General features: G+C 40.9%; 2 protein-coding genes across 6 annotated transcripts in view; one reads left to right on the plus strand and one right to left on the minus strand.

Moving 5' to 3' along the window:
• The first annotated feature begins 442 nt into the window (after nt 1-442).
• Nucleotides 443-23,387, plus strand: part of mmadhcb (metabolism of cobalamin associated Db) — a 31,741-nt gene continuing 8,796 nt past the window's right edge. Inside the window, exons 1-6 of one of the 4 annotated variants that reach the window (XM_070975296.1) lie at nt 443-617; nt 966-1,030; nt 6,717-6,861; nt 6,970-7,160; nt 9,828-9,933; nt 10,231-10,361. In XM_070975296.1, coding sequence (XP_070831397.1) covers nt 1,022-1,030; nt 6,717-6,861; nt 6,970-7,160; nt 9,828-9,933; nt 10,231-10,361 — 582 coding nt within the window. In that variant the 5' untranslated portion in view covers nt 443-617; nt 966-1,021. Of the gene's footprint in view, nt 618-965; nt 1,183-6,716; nt 6,862-6,969; nt 7,161-9,827; nt 9,934-10,230; nt 10,362-23,387 lie in introns of all 4 variants that reach the window. The other 3 variants (XM_070975294.1, XM_070975295.1, XM_070975297.1) reach the window with 3 other exon arrangements.
• On the minus strand, nt 10,355-14,924 carry LOC139339873 (E3 SUMO-protein ligase ZBED1-like). 2 transcript variants are annotated; one of them, XM_070975293.1, is made up of 2 exons: nt 14,761-14,924; nt 10,355-14,007 (listed from the first exon to the last, which is right to left on the minus strand). In XM_070975293.1, exon 2 carries the CDS (start codon nt 13,684-13,686, stop codon nt 12,589-12,591), a length of 1,098 nt encoding a protein of 365 aa, XP_070831394.1. In that variant the 5' UTR covers nt 13,687-14,007; nt 14,761-14,924; the 3' UTR covers nt 10,355-12,588. The 2 variants fall into 2 exon arrangements, with proteins under 2 accessions (XP_070831394.1, XP_070831393.1); XM_070975292.1 differs by having other exon boundaries at nt 14,655-14,924.

Raw genomic sequence — 23,387 nt, forward strand, 5'->3', positions numbered from 1 at the left:
TGACTGATAGACTCTGCTACTCTCTCTGGCTTTATTTGTATCCATGACAAAAGTTAATGAGGGAAAAAATCAGATCACGAAAAGAAAAATCCTTGTCATAAATTAAGAAATTTGTTTGTGGTTGTTTTGTTCAGACCAACAATCAACACAGAAGTGTAACTAGATAGTGAAACAGAAAACAGACAAAATATAAAACTTGGGAATGCTACACTTAAATTTAATGTTTGATCTGTCTTCACTCTGGTATGAAATTCCTGTGATGTTGTGATTTGTCAGATCAGTCTGATCAGCTGCAGCGTTCAGTCAATGACTGGTATCCACATCTAATAAAAGACCCTGAAGGCTGGGCTTGTGTATGCTCCAGAGTAGCCCTAAAAATACTGACTCCGGACCGATGGGTGGCGGTAATGCGAATTGAAGTTGTTTTCCATCCGGCAAAGGCGACGAACCTCCACCACAACAGCGCATGCGGCCATTCAAGGTGATTCAGTCAGGGAGCGCTTCTAGTTTTGAATGATCTCGGTTTTTATAATCACCTGTACGACTAATTAGTTCATCACATAACGCTATTAGAAGTCAACGCTGTCATTTCTAATTAATTTGAACGTTAACGTGGGGTAAGTCCTCGTTCTTGCCTATTAGCCTTCAGTGATAGGTAGCATTATGTATTTAACTTGTGTATTTGATATACTATTAACTTATTTCGTTAAACCGAAATCTGTGATCCATCAAATTCAGTTACGCTCGACAATAACTTGTAGGAGAATGACTTGGGACATGACATGAATGACATGAATTCTTGTTGAGGTCTCAGAATATGATGGATCACAATTCATTGAGTGGCACCATTTCATACTAATGTTACGTAATGGATGATAGCGCTTGGAATTGTGTAAGATTCCTCCAGACTAAAACGTTCAAGTTTTCCTATTGCTGTCTTTAGAAATAATTCTTTACCGTTTCAGCATATACTCTTACAGAAACACTACTGGACACATTAAGAAAACAGAAGCACACCAGGATGGCCAGTGTAAGTAAAGTCTGTGCGCAGTCCTGTAAGCGACAGAGAGAGAAATGTACGGTGGTCTGGAAGCCCAACGCTCTGCATGTTATGCAAATAGACAAAACGCAAGCAAATACAGGAGCGCTGCAAGTAGCACAGATGACGGAAAGTGTTTCCAGGTGAGCTTCTTGTCATCGTTTGTAACTGATTAAGTTATTGAAGTCAGCTAGCCGTAATAAAACTGGGCGATTACGGACCAAAAACCTTATCTATGCATTTTTAGGCTGAATAAGTATGATTATGTATGAAGGTATTTTCTTGTAGGAAGTGTGCAGTTGCAAGTCAAAGCCACAGGTGAAATGTCACTAGCATTTTAATTACAACACCTCTGGTGTAGCCGTGTACATCTTTTACAGGTTTTTTGCAAGGAAAGCTAACCTATCAATAGCCGTAGTCTCCAGTGATGCCCTGTGACATGTTACAATGTTACCCCTGCAAATGACTTTTGGATGAGAAACTGGTGGCTGATATGCTAGGTGACTTACAACCCTGTTGCAAAAGTGTTGTGACTGTGTACAATGTAAAGAGAAACAGAATGTGATGATTCGCAAACCATTGAAATCCCATATTTAATTGAAAATAGAACAAAAATAACATATCAAATGTTGAAACTGAGAAATGTCAGTTTTATGTTGTTTTTTTTTGGGGGGGGGGGGGGGGGGGATTATATTCTCATTTAGAATTTAATGCCAGCAACATTTTTAAGAAGTTGGGACAGTGGCAACAAAAGACTGGAAAACATGATTGGGTGTAAAAAAGAGCAGCCCAGAGAGGCTGAGTCTTTCTGAAGTAAAGATGGGGAGGGGTTCACCACTCTGTGCTGGCAAATAGTGATCCATATTCAGAAAAATGCCACCGCCTTCCCAGATCCTGAGCTCACCACTGTCCTGTGGCCTGACAAGTCATAGTTTGACATTTTTATGGAAATTATGGACATTGTGTACTCCAGGCGAGTGGGACCATCAGGCTTGTCAGTCACAGTTCAAAAGCCATCATCCATCATGGTATGGGGATGCATTAGTGCACATGTCATGGGTAACCTGCACATTTGTGAAGGCACCATTAATGCTTAATGATATATACAGGTTTTGGAATAACATACAGGTGAAACTTGAAAAATTAGAATATCATGCAAAAGTTCATTTATTTCAATAATTCAACTTTAAAGGTGAAACTAATATATTACATAGACAAATTACACGCAAAGCAAGATATTTAAAGCCTTTATTTGTTATCATTTTGATGATTATGGCTTACAGCTTATGAAAACCTCAAATTCAAAATATCAGAAAATTAGAATATTACATGAAATCAAAAAAAAAAAAAAAGGATTTTAAATACAGAAATGTCGGCCCTCTGAAAAGTATAATCATGCATATCTACTCAGTACTTGGTTTGGGCCCCTTTTGCATGAATTACTGCCTCAATGCGCCATGGCATGGATGCTATCAGCCTGTGGCACTGCTGAGGTATTATGGAAGACCAGGATGCTTCAAAAGCAGCCTTCAGCTCTTCTGCATTGTTCAGTCTCATGTCTCTCATTTTTCTCTTGGCAATGCCCCATAGATTCTCTATGAGGTTCAGGTCAGGTGAGTTAGCTGGCCAATCAAGCACAGTAATCCCATGATCATTGATCCAGGTTTTGGTACTTTTGGCAGTGTCGGCAGGTGCCAGGTCCTGCTGGAAAATGAAGTCAGCATCTCCATAAAGCTTGTCTGCTGAAGGAACCATGAAGTGCTCTAAAATTTCCTCGTAGACAGTTGTGTTGACCCTAGACTTAATAAAGCACAGTTGACCAACACCAGCAGATGACATGGCTCAACACTGACTGTGGAAACTTTGAGAACATCCAACTTCTCTTGCAATTACCTTTTACCTTTCCGTCCTTGTGGAGGGTGTCAATGAGGGTTTTCTGCACAACTGTCAGGTCAGCAGTCTTCCCCATGATTGTGAATTCTACTGAACCATACTGAAAGACAATTTAAAGGCTCAGGAGTCCTTTGCAGGTGGTTTGGATTAATTAGCTGATTAGAGTGTGACACTTTGAACCTACAATATTGAACCTTTCTGAGTTTGGGGTTTACATAAGCTTTAAGCCATAATCATCAAAAATATAAGAAATAAAGGCTTGGGATATCTCGCTTTGCATGTAATGAGTCTATATGATATATTAGTTTCACCTTTCAAGTTGAATTACTGAAATTAACTTTTGCACAATATTCAAATTTTTTGAGTTTCACCTGTATGCTACCAAGTAGACAAGGTCTTTTTCAGGCAAGGCCTTGCTTATTTCAGGAAGGCAATATCAAACCACATTCTGCATTGCAAGAGCATGGTCCATAGTAAAAGAGTCTGGGTGATAAACTGGCCTGCCTGCACTCCTGACTTGTTACCCATTGTACAGCTCGCTTTCGTCCTCTTCATCTGCCAAGAGATTAATGTCAAAAAGGTGTAGCTCAGGTCTGACGTGTGGGTGACATCCTCATCACCTGCCATAGCATCAGTCCCGAAGTGGTTTCAGAGCCTTCTTGACCACCTCCAGGACCTTTGTGCCCTGCCATGTAGCAACTTGATGTCTGGACTTTTGGGCACGCTCCTTCCTGCTCCAGGACCCTCTTGATCATTTGCTGCCTTGATCCCCAGCATGTGGCTGACTCTGTGATGAGCTGGCAGACCCAGCTGGATCTTGTTGTAAGCCAGCTCTCTTCTTTTCCTCCAGCTGTAGAACAGTTCTCTACTAATTAGAAGTCATTGATCCCTGGCCCCTGCAGTCTACATGTTGAATTGTCCTTGGGCAAGATGTGAACCCCAAATTGCTCCCAATAGCTGTGCCATTGGAGTGTGTGAATGGTTTGCTCTTGATGAGCATGTGGCATCTTGCGGTAGCCTCTGCCACTAGTGAATGCATGTGTGTGTGAATGTGTGAATAATGGCTTGTGTTGTAAAGCAGTTTCACTGGTCGCTAAGACTATAGACTGCATAAAACATGGACACAGTCTCTGTAACATCACCCATAAATTACTGAAGAGCCATTCTGAAGATCAGTGTGGTGACTCTGCCTATCTGTCAGCTAATCCAGAAATGGGCAAAGAGATGGAGCAGGTTTGGAGTGGAAATGAGTCAAATGAACCCTGGTTGCTGAAATGTAGTTGACACAAAACTATTATTAGTATTGCACACGTATGTTCTAGAACTAATGTCCTTCATAGCCAAGAGTTGTTAGATAACATGACTGGAGAGAGCCTGTTTTGATAAGGCCAGATGACACTTTTCTCTTCTCTTGTCTGTTAGTGATGTCTGTTGTATTTAGATACACGCCTAAACAACACACGCACACAGATTGCTTATTACATGTTAAGCATAAGGCACAAACAAAGCATTGTACGTCCACTACTTGGGAACCGGCCAATTACATTCTGTAACTTATGTCTGTTTATTGTATGGGCTTTGGTCAAACCAAAGAAGATAAATGTGAACTTTTGCCTGAAATCTGGGCTCATTCTGGCAGAGATCCTGCGGGAACTCTGTCAGTCTGAGACCAGCGCTGCATTGCTTTATATTAGTGCTGTCAATCGATTAAAATATTTAATCTTGTGAATGTCATAGTTAACTCACGATTAATCGCAAATTAATCACACATTTTTATCTATTCTAAATGTCCCATTAATTATCATTTTAATACTGCACTAACACGCTAATAACGCAATATTTTTGACAGCACTACTTTATATTAGTGCTGTCAATAATATTCTGTTATTAATGCGTTAACGCAAATCAATTTTAACGGCGTGATTTTTTTTTATGGCGCGATTAACGCTCTTTGTGACCTAGTGAACTTGTAGTTTTTTATAAACTGTGGCCACTTCTAGTAGCGTTAGGAAAACTACAGGATCCAATTATAAACTGGAAACAAAACAATAGGCCCACGCACGTCTTTGGTGTCTTGTCTGCTCGCTAGCTGTAAAAGAGTAGGCTACCAGTTTGTGTGGATGTCAAGCGCTTAATGCCGAAATGGATGCGAATAAGATTCTGAATGGAAAGTTTAGTTTCAAAAAGTTGCCAGATGGGTCGACTGACAAGACCAAAGTTATATGTGTGTATTGTCAGTGTGAACTAAATTATCACCGGAGCACATCCAGTCTGAAATACCACTTGATGGCCAAACACACGGCGAATGCGAATTCTCCGCTGCCTCCTTGTCAAAACCAGGTGACAGTGGATGGCTTTTGACAGAGGCATATGGATACCGCAACTAAGAACAAGGCTTCAGGGCATTCAATCGTTCGCAACTGGACTTTGTCAGTTTGTCTTGGAAGACGTTTTGCCTCTCATCCAAGCAGGCTTCATCAGTTCATGCGCATCAGACTAGATAGGACAGCTCTAGTCTAATGAAATGGTGTTAGATTCAAGACTTTATCCTCTAAGTGAGGCCAACCCCCAAAACCAAGGATGGTATCACTCTACTGTGAGGCAAACGATCCCCCATTAAGGCCGGGTAGGGTGCAACCCTTGGGTGTCAACGACAGTCGTCTGCCTAGTTAGTGTCCCATTCTTGTCATTGGGAGGCTCCTTGAGCCATGTGTGTATGGCTTTGTTTTTTATTTTCAGAGGCTAAATTTTTTAATCTTTTTGGAAGAGATGAAAGGACAGCATTGTATGTGGGAGATAGGTGGTGCCTCAGACCTCCCCCTCTGTTCAGAGACGGTTTTTCAACCTTGACACGGATGGCTTCTCTCACTCCTCTTTCAAACCATCTGTCTTCTCTGTCCAGAATATGCACATTTGCACAACTAAGAACAAGCTTACTGCAGCCATAGCCAAGTAATATTCATTCTTTCTGGAGAGAAATAAGAGGCTGGGTTGATAAGCCTAAACAGAAGAGCAGTATAGTCTGACTACTTGTATGTTCAAAGGAAACTTAAGAAAGAAAATTTAAGCCATGGTTTAACTGCACTATAGCCTGAGTCCTAGTTTACAATGATGTACACTTTGTAACTTTATCTTGTATCACCCTGTTGTCATCTGTTTATTGACAGTGTTAAATTGTGTGAGATTTTGCTTCAAATGTGAATGACTGCTCAAAGTGAGATTGTTAGTGTGAAATATAACACTACACGTTGTTTTCAATAAAAAACATTTGCACAAAGCAAGCCTATCCACTTCTCTGTGTTGATAAGAGTATTGAAATGAAAACTATGACATTCATGAGATTAATTGGGATTAAATATTTTAAGCGATTGACAGCACTACTTTATATGTGACCTCAATAAACACTTTGACTGTGAACTGAAGATTGCTCCGAACCATTCTTGTGCTTCCAATAAAGGAATCTGGCTAACACGTAACCTACCTAAAACAATTCAGTGTAATACAACATTCCTGCATTGAATCCTCCCACCGTGATGGTTATAATGTTCAGCATCTGTTGAAACTGTTGCATGTGCTGTACACACGCTGTCTATGTCTATCTTTATGTCTATGTCAATGCTGTTTCTAGTATTTATTCATATTTTAGATTCGTGAACACGAAGGTGTTTGAAATATATTTCACTGACTTGTTTTTTTTCCACTCTGAATGCACTACATACTCACACTAATCACTATGTAGTGGTGAGAAAGGCTAACATTGATGTGTTTGCGTGTTTGTGTTCAGGCACTGTGCAGCAGAGCCAGGTTGGTCAGTTACCTCCCTGGGCTTCATGTGTTGGTACATCGTGTGGCTGGAGCCAGGGCCTTTTCTGCTGCTGGATCCTCGGGTTCTCATGAACCCCACGTAGCCATGACTCCCTCTGGCATGGGTATGTCATAAACTTTTTATTTTACATTGAACATTTTAACACATATTTTCTGTGAAACCTAAAATGTCATGCATCATGTACTTTTCCAAACATGCCTCCCTGGTTCAGAACTGCAGACAGTTTGGCCTGATGAGAGCATGGGACCTTTTGGACCTCAGGACCAACGGTTCCAGCTACCTGGTAATGTTGGTTTTGACTGCCATCTGGAAGGACACAAGATGGTGCCTGATGAATTGTCTGCTCTGTCCAGCACTGACAAACATGCATTCATACTGACCCAGGTCGTTGGAGAGTTCCTTGTAAGTGTAAAAAAAAAAGGAAAACTTTGAATATTTTATACCATGGCCAGAAAAAATACTTTCAGATTGGTTAGCAGTTGGGCAGCACAGGTGCGCAGCAGGTAGTGCGTGTGCCTCACAACAAGAAGGTCTCCGGTTCGATCCCCGGGCGGGGCCTGTCTGTGCGAAGTTTGCATGTTCTTCCCGTGCATGCGTGGGTTCTCTCCGGGCACTCCGGCTTCCTCCCACAGACCAAAAACATGCTCATTAGGTGAATTGGTGACTCTAAAATTGCCCATAGATGTGAGTGTGAGTGTGAATGGTTGTTTGTCTTGTGTGTTGCCCTGCGATCGACTGGTGACCGGTCCAGGGTGTACCCCGCCTCTCGCCCGTTGACAGCTGGGATAGGCTCCAGCCTCCCCGCAACCTCGAAAGGGATAGGCGGTATAGAAAATGGATGGATGGATGGTTAGCAGTTGTGTTAAAACCTATACCAGGACACCACAAATATTGTTCTAGTTCACAGTTTAACCCTAACTGTACCAAAGGTACTGTATATAACAATAATAGTTAATTCTGTAGATATACTCTAATACTACAGACTCCATGGTATAACTGTTTTAACCATAACTCATGTACATTCATATAGGTGCAGCTCACTGTGGAATATTACTTATTTAATCATTCATATGTAGCTGTGTAACAACATAATTAAATCATCAATCTGCATAATATAGGACACGGGATTCATGACTTACTGCACTCATATTTTTGCTAATTTTTGAATTAACAAAAACAATTGTTAGAACTCACTAATTGGCAATTTTGTTAGGTTCACCTGTTCACCTACTCTGCCATGCATTCTGCCTTGACAAAGCTTATACTGTTCACTTTTCAGGCATGTAAAAGCGGTGGCCAAACTATGTGCAGAGAAAGTTGTCTCCATATTGGTGACAAATTCATGATCTACAAATGAAAATTTACAAATGCGTATGATAACTTTTGAGACATTTATGCCATTCACAATGCATCATCCAATCCACAAACAAATTAAAACACCATAACTGACAGGAGACAATAGCAGACATTAGGTTAAATATTATTGCAGCTGAGATGTTTGCATTAGTTCATTCTCCAAACACCTCAGCTGGCCACAAACCCAATTTGATTTGCATCTATGCTGCAGGACATTTGTTGACCACAAGCTGGTCAACATATTCAGGCAGCAGATGAGCCCTCTGACTGTTCTCAGTGTTGATGGATGACTTTTGATTGCGCAATCTGGTATTTAATAAGTTGGAGTCATCATAACTGGTCATATTTAGTTAATATTGCAGTTTATTTTTCAGCTTCATGTTACATATTTTCTCATTTTATTGGAGCAAAATGTTCTCACTCTCCTGCATACTGCATGTGTCCCCCCTTGCCTTATTCCTGATGTGTTTGTGTTGGAAGAAGGGAAGTGGTGTGTTGAGTGGAAGATGGACTGATCTTCAAAAGGCATAAAGTTAAAGATGAAACATCCTCTTCAACATTTTAGGCAAGATTATGTATTATTTTTATTTTGTGTAATTTTAGAAAGGTAAAAAGGGAAAGGACCACCTTGGAGGCATTTGGGAAACCCAAGAGATTTGAGTTCACATAACTTTTATCTCTGACTTCAATTAGTTTTATAGTGCTATGGCTTAATCACAATCATTGTTAGGAAGGGTCAGGTGATGCCAATTTCAAAGCTTTCTAAATGCTCTGACTCCTCAGACCTTGTCCTAACAACCAGCAGCCATGGATTTCTCTAAGTAGCTGCCAAGCTCTCTGAAAATTGAAATAGTTGATGCCCAAAAATGCAGAAAGCTATAAGAAGACTGCAAAACATTTTCAGGTACTCTTGTCCTCAGTTTGTAATGTAATTAATAAATGGCATTTAGCGGGAACAGTTGAGGTCTGGAAGACCTAGAAAATTGCTTATACGATTGTTGGGAAGACAACAACAGAAAAACACCTGTTTGACTACAAAAGACCTTCAGGAAGGTTGAGTCTCTGCAGTGGTGGTGCACTCCTCCGCTGTGCAGTGACACCTGCACCTTCACGGAAGAGTCATCAGAAGAAAACCTTTCCTGCATCATGAAATTCAGTCAGAGGTTTGCAAAGAATGGCTTCAGCAACAGGACAGTCCTAAACACACCTCAAAATGCCTCGTTCCCATCTGAACCTAGTTGGCTACACACAATGGCATATCAGATACAATGGGACAGACCCATCCCTTGTTTTACATTTACAATGAAGGAACAAAATATCAAAGCTTACATAATAATCGATACACATGGCCTCCTACAGACTGTCAGCTTATTGGCAGTTTATAATAATAATAATAATAATAATAATAATAATAATAATAATAATAATAATGATAATATAAACTGCCAAAGTAAATTTAGACTTAGATTGGCTTCCTTATAATACAGGCTGTCCAGTAAGCTCAAAGGATACCTGAGCGGATTGCTTAGCTTGACTGCTCTCCTCAAGTTTGTAATCCCTTTTTGAAGCTGCCATTTTGACCATCTTAACAAATTAAACTATGCTATGTGTGTGTGTGTGTGTGTGTGTGTGTGTGTGTGTGTGTGTGTGTGTGTGTGTGTGTCTTTGTCTTTGTGTCTGTGTCTGTGTGTGTGTCTGTGTGTGTGAGAGAAGAAAGATGACCCTGCCTTGTCTCAGAAAGTCAACAGAGCTGAACAGTACTTTCACAACTCCAGTGTTGAGTGTGCTATGCAGTCCTGCCCTGAACTACTTAAGAAAGGTACAGCACTTCTCACACATCTTTATTCTTTTTTTTTTTTTTTTTACTTGAACTCGCTTTTAAGAAAAATGTTATATGTATACAAACAGGCTACAGGCAAATAAAAGCTTTTGTTTCATGTGGTCCTCAGTTAACAGTTAAGTTTTGTGAATTTGTCATGGTGTCTCTGCTGGTATGGTGACTCAGTCCAGTAGAAGGAGAGCTGTGCTTTTCTGTGCTGTGCTGTGCTGTGCTCTCATTGCTGATGAGAAGCAGTGTTTCTGTATGATTTTTGTGTCTCTTGATAATGATGAACAGATTTCCAGTCCATGTTTCCTGAGGCTCCAACTTCTGGTATGATGGTGGTCACAGTGACCCAGAAGACTCAGAATGATATGATGTCATGGTGTGCTGATGTGGAACAGGAGAGAGACCAGATGCTTGACAAGGTGAGCTGCTGTCTGGAGTTTGTAAGAACATATGAGCAGTGATGATGCTGCTGTGGAATAGCTGTTTTTCCTGTCTGACAGGAACACAGACTGTTTGTTTAAAGTCATCCAATTACATTTACAATTGCAATTTGACATTTGGCAGATGCTTTTATCCAAAGTGACGTATGAGATTTTCATACATTATAATCAAGGTTCTAGACGAGAGTGAACAGCAAGAGTAAGTGCCCTAACACAACCGTCTGGTCCAACTGGACATAGGTGCTACGAGACATAGCATATAGTACATAGAGAGAAGAGAGAGAGTGTCTTTGTGTTTGTTTAGTTTTTTTAAAGAAAAAAGTCTTTTGCTAAAGATTGAGAGGGACACGAATGGAGTTTGGTAACTTGTTCCACCACTGTTCCTGGGCAGAGTGTAGTGAGCAGGAGCGAGCATAAACCTGAATGAGGGAGTTCAGGTAGGTCGGAGTGGTTTTGGTGGTTATTTTGTAGGCAAGCATCAAGGACTTATACTTGATGCGGGCAGCAGCTGGGAGCCAGTGGAGGGATATGAACAGTGGAGTGACATGCTTGTTTGGCTGGTTGAAGGCCAGGTGAGCTGTTGCATTCTGGATCATCTGCAGCGATTTAAACGAGCATGCTGGGAGCCCTGCCAGTAAGGAATTACAGTAGTAGAGGCTTGATAATACCAGCGCCTGTACTAGGAGTTGTGTTGCGTGCTCAGACAGGTGGGGTCTCCTTGATGTTGTTTAGAGATCGACCGATATGGATTTTTCAGGGCTGATATTGATACCAATTATTAATAGTCGGCAAAACTGAAAATTTTGTTGTCAAAATTTAGAGTAACACACCTGGGATTAGAATGAATACAGTATACTGTTTGTTTGTTTGTTTCGTGTACACTGAAAAAAAGACCTTAACTTTTTGTAAAATGACTCAAAATCTTAATTGAAATGCCTTTAAGTTTAATTATTTTTAAAACAAAAAGTGCAGGGGCCTTCCAGCAGCATTCCTTAAAACTCACTCAAATGAATAAATAAATAAATAAAATAGCTCCCTGAATTTTTTAGCCATCAACAAAATAAACTGAACTGGACTGTTCTGAAATTTGGGTCTGAGTTAGTACTCACAATTCAGTAGCAGGAGACATGCCAGCACCACAGTTTTCATATCCTTGAACTTGGAAAAGCGTTTCATTACACACGCGAGTTGTAGAGGCGATGGTAAATTTATTGAAGGAATATTGAATTGAATTGAATTGAATTGAATTGAATTGAATTGAATTGAAAATAAAACACACTGAGAATAATCTCCTCAACGTGTGCTCTCTGCCTGACTCATATTCCTGGACTTTACAAGTGACAGGCAAAAAGATGATCATTTAACACCAGTAGTTAAGTTCCTGCACCATAGTGTAGTGAGAGCATGAGTGCTGAGGGAGAGAGATTGTAAACAAACAAGGACACATTAGCGTGTAGTACTGTTCAACCTATAGGCTATAATCACCTCCGGTGTTGTTTATTGATAAACCAGGAGCCGCCCCAGGGGCTGAGACACGTTAGGAGATTTATTATTCCTACAAAGTAAAGGTAACCGAAAGGGCCTATATATTATTATTGTGCGTCTGGCCCCAGCTATAAAGCGGTTGTGGCAGTTATAATGTAGTAGGGCTGCAGCTATCGAATATTTTAGTAATCGAGTATTCTACTGAAAATTCCATCGATTAATCGAGTAATCGGATAAAACATATTTTTGTTTGGTTAAAGAGCAATTATAAATATACATGAGAAAATAAGACATTTCACCTAATAATGAATCGCTGGTTTCCTTTTTTAGACAATCAATGTCTTTATTTTTAGATGCACATTGTTTAAAACAGCCAACAGCAATTGCATCTCAGGAAATGTGACTAGAAAAAATAAATAAATAAAACACAAATTTAAAATAAAATAACTTTCAACTTAGTGTATTCTTGTAAGTACCAAAAACAATTGGCATTAATAAAAATAGAAAAAAAATACTTTGGCTACAAGTAACAGAATTTACAGGCATAACAGTCTTCTCCTTTGGGATTCTTTGTGGCATATAGGAGGCAAAAACATTTGAACTAGAACGAGTCCATGCATCATCAGTTCCACACATTTCTGTTGTGAGTGCAATATGCAGAAGAATCAAGGCAAGGGCCACACCTTGTTATCTGTCTCTCATGGCATGTGTGTGCAAACCTTTAAAGGAGCACTTTATTGCAGTGAAGGAAGGTAAGCATATCAACATGCTCCTCATCTTGCTCTTCGTCACTGGTGGTGGAGTCTGAGTCAAGGAATGATGTAGTCCTCTTGGCATGTGCTGCTGGTGGGGAGTCCTGTGCTGTGCTGTCTGCTCCATGTTCACTTGCAGTGGGGTGCCTCACTTGCTGTTTGGCTCCAAGTGCCATGGCTTGTACTGCGCTTTGGACCTTGACTACTTCCTCAGCAGCCAAGAACTTCAGTTTTCGAAACCTGGGATCCAGAGCAGCAGCAAGTACGGTGATGTTTGGAGATTCAGGAGTAAATTCAAGTAGTCCTTGCCATCTTTCTGTGACCTGTTCTGTTGCATGAGTCTGGAATGAACTTACAGGTGCAGTCTCAAGTTCTGGACTCTGTATGTTCTTTTTAAGTTTGTGCACAAGATGTGGAAGTGCAGAGAGTGTGACATATTGTTGTCCACTCAGAAACACTGTGGCTGATTCAAAGGGCTCAAGGACCTGGTTCAGCTCCTCAATCAGATTCCACTGTTCAGGTTTGAGGTCCAGATAATGTTTCCCTCTCTGGGTCTCTGCTGGGTCGGAGAGTGTGGCAGTCACTGGCCATCTCTGTTCTTGTAGCCTGGACAACATGGCATAAGTGCTGTTCCAGCGTGTGGAGACATCTTGCACCAGCATGTTGTCCTTGCAACCCATTTGTTTCTGCTTGTCCTTCAACTTGGTGCATGCCAGTTCACTCTTTTTGAAGTGTTCGACAAGGCTTCTCGCAGCAGCAACACACTTGGAGATAGCCTGGTGGAATTTCAGTGAGCTTTGCACAACCAAGTTGAGGGTGTGCCCTGCACATCTCACTGATGCCCATCCGTGTCTTCCTTCCAAAATCTTTGCTGCTGCTACGACATTGGCACCGTTGTCGTGGACGACAGCCTTGATTTTCTTTGCTGGAATGTCAAATGTGGCAATCACCTCCTCAATCCACTCTGCAATATTTGCAGCTGTGTGTCTCTCCTCAAGGGGCATTGTCGTCAGGGAGTGGGACACCATGTTCCAGTTCTTCCCAATATAGCGGCATGTCACCCCCATATAAGCCTCCGTTGAGATGCTTGTCCAAATATCAGTAGAGTGCAACGCTGTCGGTCTCTTGTAGCGCCTGCTTCAACTTGGCTTTGATGACTTCATACTTTTTCCTCCATCTGTTTTGTGAAGAAAGTTCTTGATGGAAGCTCGTACTTGGGGTGGAAGGTTGAAACCATTGCTTTAAAACCACTATCCTCCACCATGCTTAGTGGGCGCATGTCTGTGACTATCATGTTTAAAATGCTATTTGTAAGCTCAGCTGCTTGCTCGGGGCTACATAATGGCACTTTGTAGATGAATTTGTCCATGCGAGACTGTGCTGATTTACTGAAAAAGAAGAGAAATAATAATTTGTTAATTGACATTATTAAGACTAAATGATATAATACAGTAGGTTCATGGCTGTGCATTTAAAAACCCTGAACTTACACCAGTTGACCAAATTCACTGCCTTCACTCAAAAAACTATGGATCTTACCAAGAAATTTTCTTATTTCTAACCTAAAAATGTCATTACACCTGATAACACACATCACTTAAAAGGTTAGGTGTTTTTCCCACGTGTTTCAATTGAACTTTCATTTGTGTCAAGCAAATTTTAAGTTCTAGTTAAGTTTTAAATTAAAGTTTTGATAAGATTTTGAGTTTTTGCAGTGTTCAAAGTAAAATTATGATACCTGCTGTATTGGAGCACATTAGGCACCAGAGCTACTTGATGTTTTATCCATCAATGACTACTGAGCTAAAATTGACAACTACCCAGTTAGATTTATTATGTTTTTATTTTTCACCCTCATCACTCTACAGCGCTGTGTTTTTACAGATTAAATAAAGCCTGTATGAAAGGCACGTTAGCCACGCATCGACAGTTGTCATAATTAATAGAAACCTAGCCCTCCGCAGGGCTAACGTTATGTTAGCAAGGTACAGTAACGTTAATCTCATTAATTAGCGCTATGTTAACTTAATTTTACCTTGTCTCGGGTGACGGTCCTCCGCTCTCGGAGTAAACAGGGTGCCTTCGGTGGAGATGCTGCAGCATTGAAGACGTACTGTTGTGGTATGCAAGCGCTGTCTTACAGTGAATACATGCAACAGTGTTCGCCTTGGTGTCCAGCTTGAAATGCTCCCACACTTTTGACATTTTCTGCCTTTTCTTTGTGCCTTTCTCTTCACTTTCGTCTCCTTCTTCGTCGTTACCTCTATGTCCATGTTTAAAACCAAACATATCCGCCGCCTCTTTCTTCTTCCTTTACGTGCGTGACGTCAGCGCGTTGTGCCGTATTATAAGTAGTCCGGGCGAAATACCATGCTTTGAGCTGGCAAAATTAAACGATTCCTCGAGGCAGAGAAAATTCCTCAATCATTTTTTGTAATCGAGTTACTCGAATTATTCGAGGAATCGTTTCAGCCCTATAATGTAGCAGTGGGTCATCGTGAAATACGCCTCGTTGAAGTTGTGAACAGTTTCATCTCCAGAGCCAAACAGCGGAATTCAGCAGGTTTTCCTCCCTTATACTTGTTATAGTCTACCTACCGGTATGTCGTTATGTCTTCTTTTTTTTTTATTAAGTAAGGAGCTTCAAGTCATGTTCACTTGGTTGCATCTTTTTTTTTTTTTTTTTTTTTTTTTTTTTAAATTTGGGTGTGCGACACTATTCATCTTGCAAAGTCATATGCTTGATGTGATTAGACAGGTAGATCGGTGAAATATCAACTCTGGGCTTGCACGTTATCACTGAAATCATAAGGTCGTGGTATGTTTACAACTTCATCATAGAGGTTTTTGATTGTAACTTCGACTGACTCTATTGCCTTATCTCTGCTGGATCACCAGAGCAGTCATCTGCTTCTCCTTGTCTTGGCCTTGGCACTGCATGTAGAGGCCTCAGTGTTGATTGGCTGTCACTGACTCACTTGTGCCATGTAGCCAATCAGTGAGGGCTGTGGGCAGGACATTGTTACACAGCCATGAGTGGTGACTTCAGGCGGAGAGACGGCTGCATCAGAGCCAAAGGAGCTGGCTTTAAAATACATTAATTAATTTTATCAGTTATCGGTGGAAAAAACGGCGATGCCGATTATTGAAAGAACGCTGAATATCGACCAATATTATCGGCCAGGCTGATAATTGGTCGATCCCTAATGTTGTTATCCTCATGTATATATACTGCTGGAGTAGGAGAAGGGTGTTGTTGAACCCATAAAGTGGGTTGTGTTGTAATGGTAATGCTCATATAATGATAATAATGGTAATAATAACTGCTGAGAATGATGATAATAATAATAATAATAATAATAATAATAATAATAATAATAATGTGCAAAAAAATGCAAGCAGGTATCAAGGGGCTAAGCACCTGTTAGCCAGAGGTCTCTGATTAGAAACACTTCTCTCTCTTCCTGTTCTTTCACATACAATAAGTCAAGAACACACAGTAACACAAACTGGGTGCATTATACTTCTTAACATCAGAAGCACACTGTTTCCTCCACATTCATTTAGGAGTGGCGGGCCGGAGAGTCAGAGGAATGTCTTGGAAAATAGGGCAGCAACTTAACCGGAAAAAAGTTAGACATATTAGCTTATGATAACTCATAATAGATTTTAGAAGTTAAAGAGACATTTGCAAAATATTGATGGCCAGCTAACATTACATAACATATCGTTAAGTTAATTGGGCCCGGTGCCAACTTAGTGTCGCTAAGGTGAGTAAACTAATTGATAGCATTAAGCTAATATCTACATGCCACGATGTAACTGCTGACTGCATTTTCAGATGAGCTTAGAGAAAGACAGCTGATGAAGATGACGCTAGTCAGTAGTGATGTGTCCGTCGCGAACAAAACGGCTCTTAGAGCCGCTCTTTGAAGTGAACAGTCGGAGCCGGCTCTTGCCTGGGAGCCAGAGTGGGTGCCGCTTTTGGATTTTTTTTTTCTCGACTTTTTTTCCCGTTCAAGCCGCACGTGATTGGTCAACTACTGTGGTGGCTTCAGTGTGTACGCACTGAGCAGGAGGGGGAGGAGCGGGGGTTACAGACACAGTGCACGCGAGCGTGCGCACACACACACACACATTCAGCCTTTAAAAAGTAATTTTCAACTGGTCATTCAATAAGTAGTTTGTAAAAATAAAATCTGCAGTCAAGTGTCATTTGTTTCCACTGCCATGGCTCCCCGGAGAGCCTGGCCCCGCTGCTGAAAAAAATCCTAGAGGAAACACTGGAAGTAGATGAATAATATGGCAGGCAAGTTGTGACATGGATTTGGGAAAACAACCACACTGTACACACTGCTCCTAAATTTATTTTTTCTGTCAAATTAAGATGCAAATGGCTGGCCTTTGCATTAGGAATCTTTCTGTCATCTCAAATGTGCTATTTCATTTTGTAGCCACATCTGTTTTCAGCTCCAGAAAAGTATGCTTCTGCTAGAGGGCATGATTTGCGTTGGTGCTACGGTGGAAAAATCCTGTTATTTTCTCAATCCTCCCCAACAGTCGTGACACAGGCAGCAGCTTTAGAGCTCTCTGTGCGGTGAGTTTGATAATGTGTGGAAAACACTTTTGTGTTTTATGTTGCCTAGCTCTGTAGCTGCTACCATGTGAGCACCGTTATCGGTAACCATGTCTATAGTTGTCAGACCCTCCATTCCAGTGCAACAGTGCCCCCCTAATATAATGGAGTTATTTTCTTTGCCCGTTCCGAGTTGGCTTTGAAGTTTAGAACATTGGTGCAGAGTGCATTGGTGTGCCGGAAGACTTGCAGCTACTGGGTGCTGTTGTTCCAAATAATATCTCAATGAGTCCTCTAGTTTGTAGTGCTTCTGAAATACTTCACCTTCACTTTGCAAAGCTTGTATATTGCTTTTCAAGCTCATTCTTCCCTTCGAGAATTTGAAATCCAAAGTATGTGATTGCCTTTATTGTTGACAGGGCAGGTTGTATTTGTACTCTATTGCTTCTGGTGTCTCCATAACAACTGCTTCACTTCCATATTGCTCATGCCAGGGAGGTGGGCTTGAGTGGAAACTGTGTCATCTATGAGAATTAGCAAATTAACATAATGGAAAACAGCATCAAAGACAAGACAAAAAATGTGAATTGATTCTTGAAATTTGTGAATCAATTCTGAATCGGTTGATATCGGCTGATTCTTCTGTGAATCATTTTTTTTTTGCACACCCCTATTGTCTACATAATGTCTGTAAAAGACTGAGAGAATATGAAAAAAAACTCCTTACACAAGGGACAAGGCCAAAAAGCAATACTGAAGACCATAATCTTTGGGCCCTCAGATGGCACAAACACAGGATTGTAATGTAATGGACATCCCTGCATTGGCTCAAGAACACTTCCAAAAACCACGATCTGTGAGCACAGTTTGTTGCTGCATCCACAAATGCGAGATGAAACTCAGCCATGCCAAGGGGACACCGTATATAACCCAGATCCAGAAACATAGCTTCCTTCTCAGGGTCCTGAGCTCGTTTAAGATGGACTAAGGTGAAGTGGAAAACTGTCCTGTGGTCAGTCAAAATTTGAAATTCTTTTTGAAAATCATGGCACTGATTTCAAAAACCACGTTTTTCAGTTTCAACATTATTTTCAATTAAACATGTGGTTTCAGTGTTTTGGTAAATGGACTGTATTTTATATAGCGCTTTTCTAGTCTGCTGACCACTCAAAGAGCTTTTACAACACAAGTCTGTACTCATCCTGTCTCGCACACATTCATATGATAGCTTGGCCACCAGCTCATTACAAGCTTGTAACCACACACACTCACACGTAGATGGTACAGCATCGGGGGCAATTTGGGCTTCAGTATCTTGCCCAAGGATACTTCAACATGTAGACTGTCAAGGCCAGGGATCGAACCACCGACCTTCTGATAAGTGGACAACCACTCTCCCTCCTGAACCACAGCTGCCCCAAATCATCACATTCTGTTCAGTGTTTCCTCTAGGATTTTTTTCAGCAGCGGGGGCAGGCTCTCTGGGGAGCCGTGGCGGCATAAACAAATGACACTTGACTACAGATTTTATTTTTACAACCTATTTATTGAATGGCCAGTTGAAAATTGCTTTTTAAATGCTGAATGTGTGTGTGTGTGTGTGTGTGTGTGTGTGTGTGTGTGTTTTATTTGTATAGCGCCAAATCACAACAAAAGTTGTCTCAGGACACTTTCCATACAGAGCTGGTACAGGCCGAGCTCTTTTATCTACAGAGACCCAACAATTCTCTCATGAGCAAGCACTTGGCGACAGTGGCAAGGAAAAACTTCCTTTTAACAGGCAGAAACCTCAGGCAGAACCAGGCTCTGGGTGGGCGGCCATCTGCCTCGACTGGTTGGGTTAGAGAGGGAGAGCAAGAGAGAGGCGAAGGCAAAGGCAAATTTATTTGTGTAGCACAATTCATACACCAGGCATTTCAAAGTGCTTTACAGAAGCATAAAAATACGTTAAAATCATACATTTCAAAGAATGGGGGAAAGAAAGGAAGAAATTAGAAGAGAATAGAAAAAATAAAATAAAATACATTTAAAATTAAAAACAGTAGCCAGTAAAAGAGTTCAGCATTTAGAATGATTAAAATCATTGAGCAGATATATTTACTTTAATCAAAGGCTTTAGCAAATAATAATGTTTTCAATCCTGATTTAAATGAGCTGACAGTTGGTGCAGACCTCAGGTGTGCAGGGAGAATGTTCCACAGGTGAGGCACATAATAACTGAAAGCTGCTTCACTTTGTTTGGTTCTGATTCTGGGAACACACAATAGACCTGTCCCTGATGACCTGAGAGGTCTGGATACTTCATATGGAGTCAATAAATCTAGAATATATTTTGGTCCTAGACCATTTAATGCTTTATAGACCAACAGTAAGATTTTAAAGTCTATTCTTTGACTCACAGGAAGCCAGTGTAGTGATCTGAGGACTGGTGTGATATGGTCCATTTTTCTGGTGTTTGTAAGGACTCGTGCAGCAGCATTTTGAATCAGCTGTAGTTGCCTAATTGTTTTTTTGTTTAGGCCAGTAAAGACTCCATTGCAATAGTCCAACCTACTGAAAATGAATGCATGAACAAGTTTTTCCATGTCTTCTTTGGACAGACATCCCTTAATTCTGGTTAGATTTTTCAATTCAATTCAATTCAATTCAATTTTATTTGTATAGCGCCAAATCACAACAGAAGTTGTCTCTGGTACAGACCAAGCTCTTTTATCTACAAAGAAACCAACAATTCCCCCATGAGCAAGCACTTGGCGACAGTGGCGAGGAAAAACTTCCTTTTAACAGGCAGAAACCTCGAGTAGAACCAGACTCTGGGTGGGCGGCCATCTGCCTCGACCGGTTGGGTGAGAGAGGAAGAGCAAGAGAGAGAGAGTGAGACAGACAGACAGACAGACAGACAGACAGACAGACAGACAGACAGACAGACAGACAGACAGACAGACAGAAAGAAAAGCAGTCAGAGAGAGAGAGACAGAGACAGAGAGACAGACATGCAGTCACAGTAACAGTGACAGTGGATGTAATAACAGCAGTAGCAGTTGCAGTGGATGTCAGGCAGGGCCAAGGCAGGAGACGCAGCTGAAATCCACAATCCAGATTCAGCCACTGTCCATAGGAACCTGCAAGACGACAAAGCACAGAGACTCCGGGGAAGGAGCTAAGTTAGTAACACGCCGTGGTAGGACATGAGAGCGTGCGGATGGAGAGGGACAGAAGGACGGAGGAGCTCGGTGTATCTTTGGATGTCCCCCAACAGTCTAATCCTATAGCAGCATAACTAGGGGCTGGTCCAAGACAAGCCTGAGCCAGCCCTCACTATAAGCTTTATCAAAAAGGAAAGCTTTAAGCCTACTCTTAAATGTAGAGACAGTGTCTGCCTCCTGGACAAAGACTGGAAGATGGTTCCACAGGAGAGGAGCTTGATAGCTAAATGCTTTGACTCCTGTTCTGCTTTTTGAGACTTTAGGAACCATAAGTAGACCTGCGTTCTGGGAACGCAGTGTTCAAGTGGGGTAATAAGGTACTATGAGCTCTTTAAGATAAGAAGGTGCCTGGCCATTTATGGCTTTGTAAGTAACGAGGAGAATTTTAAATTCTCCTCTAAACTTTACAGGGAGCCAGTGCAGAGTGGTGAGTATTGGAGAAATATGATCTCTCTTCCTGGTTTTTGTCAGAACACGTGCTGCAGCGTTCTGGAGCAACTGGAGAATATTCAGCAACGAATTTGGGCAGCCTGATAGGAAGGAATTGCAATAATCCAGCCTGGAAGTTCTGAATGCATGGACTAGTTTTTCTGCATCATTTTGAGACAAAATATGCCTGATTTTCACAATATTATGTCGGTCAAAAAGGCAGTCCTTTCAATTTTTTTTTACATGGGAGTAAAAGCACATGTCCTGGTCAAAGATAACTCCCAGATTCTTATAGTAGTGCTGGAGGCCAGCGCAATGGCATCCATAACTGCTATGTCATCAGAAAGTGACTTTCTAAGATGTTTAGGGCCTACTACTATAACTTCAGTTTAGCATCAGAAAATTGCAGGTCATCCAGGTCTTTATGTCATGAAGACATGCTTGTAGTCTAGTTAACTGACTGGTTTCTTCTGGCTTCATTGATAAATATAGCTGGTTATCATCTGCATAGCAATGAAAATTTATTGAGTGCTTCCTGATAATCTTACCTAAAGGAAGCATATACAAGGTGAATAGAATTGGTCCAAGCACAGAACCCTGCGGAACTCCAAAGCTGACTTTAGCGAGCACAGAGGAGTCGTCATTAACGTGTACAAACTGAGAGCGATCTGACAAGTAGGACTTAAACCAGCTTAGCGCAGTTCCCTTAATGCCAATGAAGTGTTCCAGTCTCTGCAATAGGATACCATGGTCAATGGTGTCAAATGCAGCACTAAGGTCCAATAAGACTAGTACAGAGACAAATCCTTTATCAGATGCAATTAGAAGGTCATTTGTAACTTTAACCAGTGCTGTCTCTGTGCTATGATGCACTCTAAATCCTGACTGGAAATCCTCAAATAATCTATTATTGTTTAGAAAGTCGCACAGCTGATTGGCAACTGCTTTCTCAAGAGTTTTTGAGAGAAAGGGAAGGTTGGATATCGGTCTATAATTGGCTAAAAACCCTGGATCAAGAGTAGGCTTTTTAAGTAGCAGTGTATCACAGCTACTTTAAAAGACTGTGGTACGTAGCCATGTTGATAAAGACAGATTGATCATGTCTAATACTGAAGAGTCAATTAAAGGTAATACTAATTTAAACAGCTTAGTCGGGATGGGATCTAAAATACAGGTTGATGATTTTGATGATCAAATTATTGAAATTAGTTGGTGAAGGTCGACAGGAGTAAAGCAGTCTAAAACTGCGACAGGCTGAGTAACAGTTTCTACGGTTTCTGTGTTTGAAGACAAAACAGTACCTGTTGACGGCAGGAGCTGATGAATTCTGTTTCTAATAGTTAGAATTTTATCATTAAAGAAGCTCATGAAGTCGTTACTGTTCAGAGCTAAAGGAATACATGGTTCAATAGAATTATGGCTCTCTGTCAGCCTGGCTACAGTGCTGAAGAGAAACCTGGGATTGTTCTTATTTTCCTCTATTAGTGCAGAGTAATAGGCTGCCCTGGCATTCCTGTATATTTTAAGACTGTCTTGCCAGGCGAACCGAAATTCTTCCAAATTGGTGAAACGCTATTTCCTTTCTATTTTCCGTGAAGTTTGCTTTAATTTGCAGGTTTGAGGAGTATACCATGGAGCTAACCTCCTCTGTTTAATTATCTTCTTTTTTAGGGGAGCAACAGAGTCAAGTGTCATACGCAATGAACCTGTAGCACTATTAACCAGGTAGTCAATCTGGGAGGGACTAAGGTTAGCATAAGAAACCTCTGTTGTATTGAGACATAGCATTGAATTAAATACTGATGGGATCATATCCTTGAATTTAGCTACAGCACTATCAGACAGGAGACTGGTATAAGAATTTTGGCCTACTGGATGGTAGTCTGGTAATATGAATTCAAAAGTTATCAAATGATGGTTCGACAAAAGAGGATTCTGTGAGGAGACTATTAAGTCTTCGATTTCAATGCCATATGTCAGAACAAGGTCAAGGGTGTGGTTAAAACAGTGAGTCGGTTCATGTACATTCTGATGGAAGCCAACTGAGTCCAATACTGAGATAAACGCAGTGCTAAGGCTGTCATTATCAACGTCGACATGAACATTTAAGTCACCTACAATAATTACTTTATCTGCTTTAAGGACTAAACCTGACAGAAACTCCGAGAACTCAGCTATAAATTTGGAGTAGGGACCAGGAGAGTGGTATACTATAACAAATAAAACTGGCTGCACTGTTTTCCATTTTTCATGAGAAATAGTGAGAACAAGGCTTTCAAATCAGTTATAGTTGAGTTTAGTTGTAGGGTTGATTAAAAGGCTTGAGTCAAAAATGGCTGAAACTCCACCTCCTCTGCCGCTGCCTCAAGGAATGTGAGTATTAATATGGCTTGGAGGAGTCGCTTCATTTAGGCTCACATACTCTTCAGGACACAGCCAGGTTTCAGTCAGACAAAATGAATAATGTTATGGTCTGATATTAACTCATTTACTAAAACAGCTTTAGAGGACAGAGATCTGATGTTAAGGAGTCCACATTTAATTCTCCTATCTTGTT

This window comes from Chaetodon trifascialis, chromosome 12, assembly GCF_039877785.1.
Source record: "Chaetodon trifascialis isolate fChaTrf1 chromosome 12, fChaTrf1.hap1, whole genome shotgun sequence".
Taxonomy (NCBI): Eukaryota; Metazoa; Chordata; class Actinopteri; order Chaetodontiformes; family Chaetodontidae; genus Chaetodon; species Chaetodon trifascialis.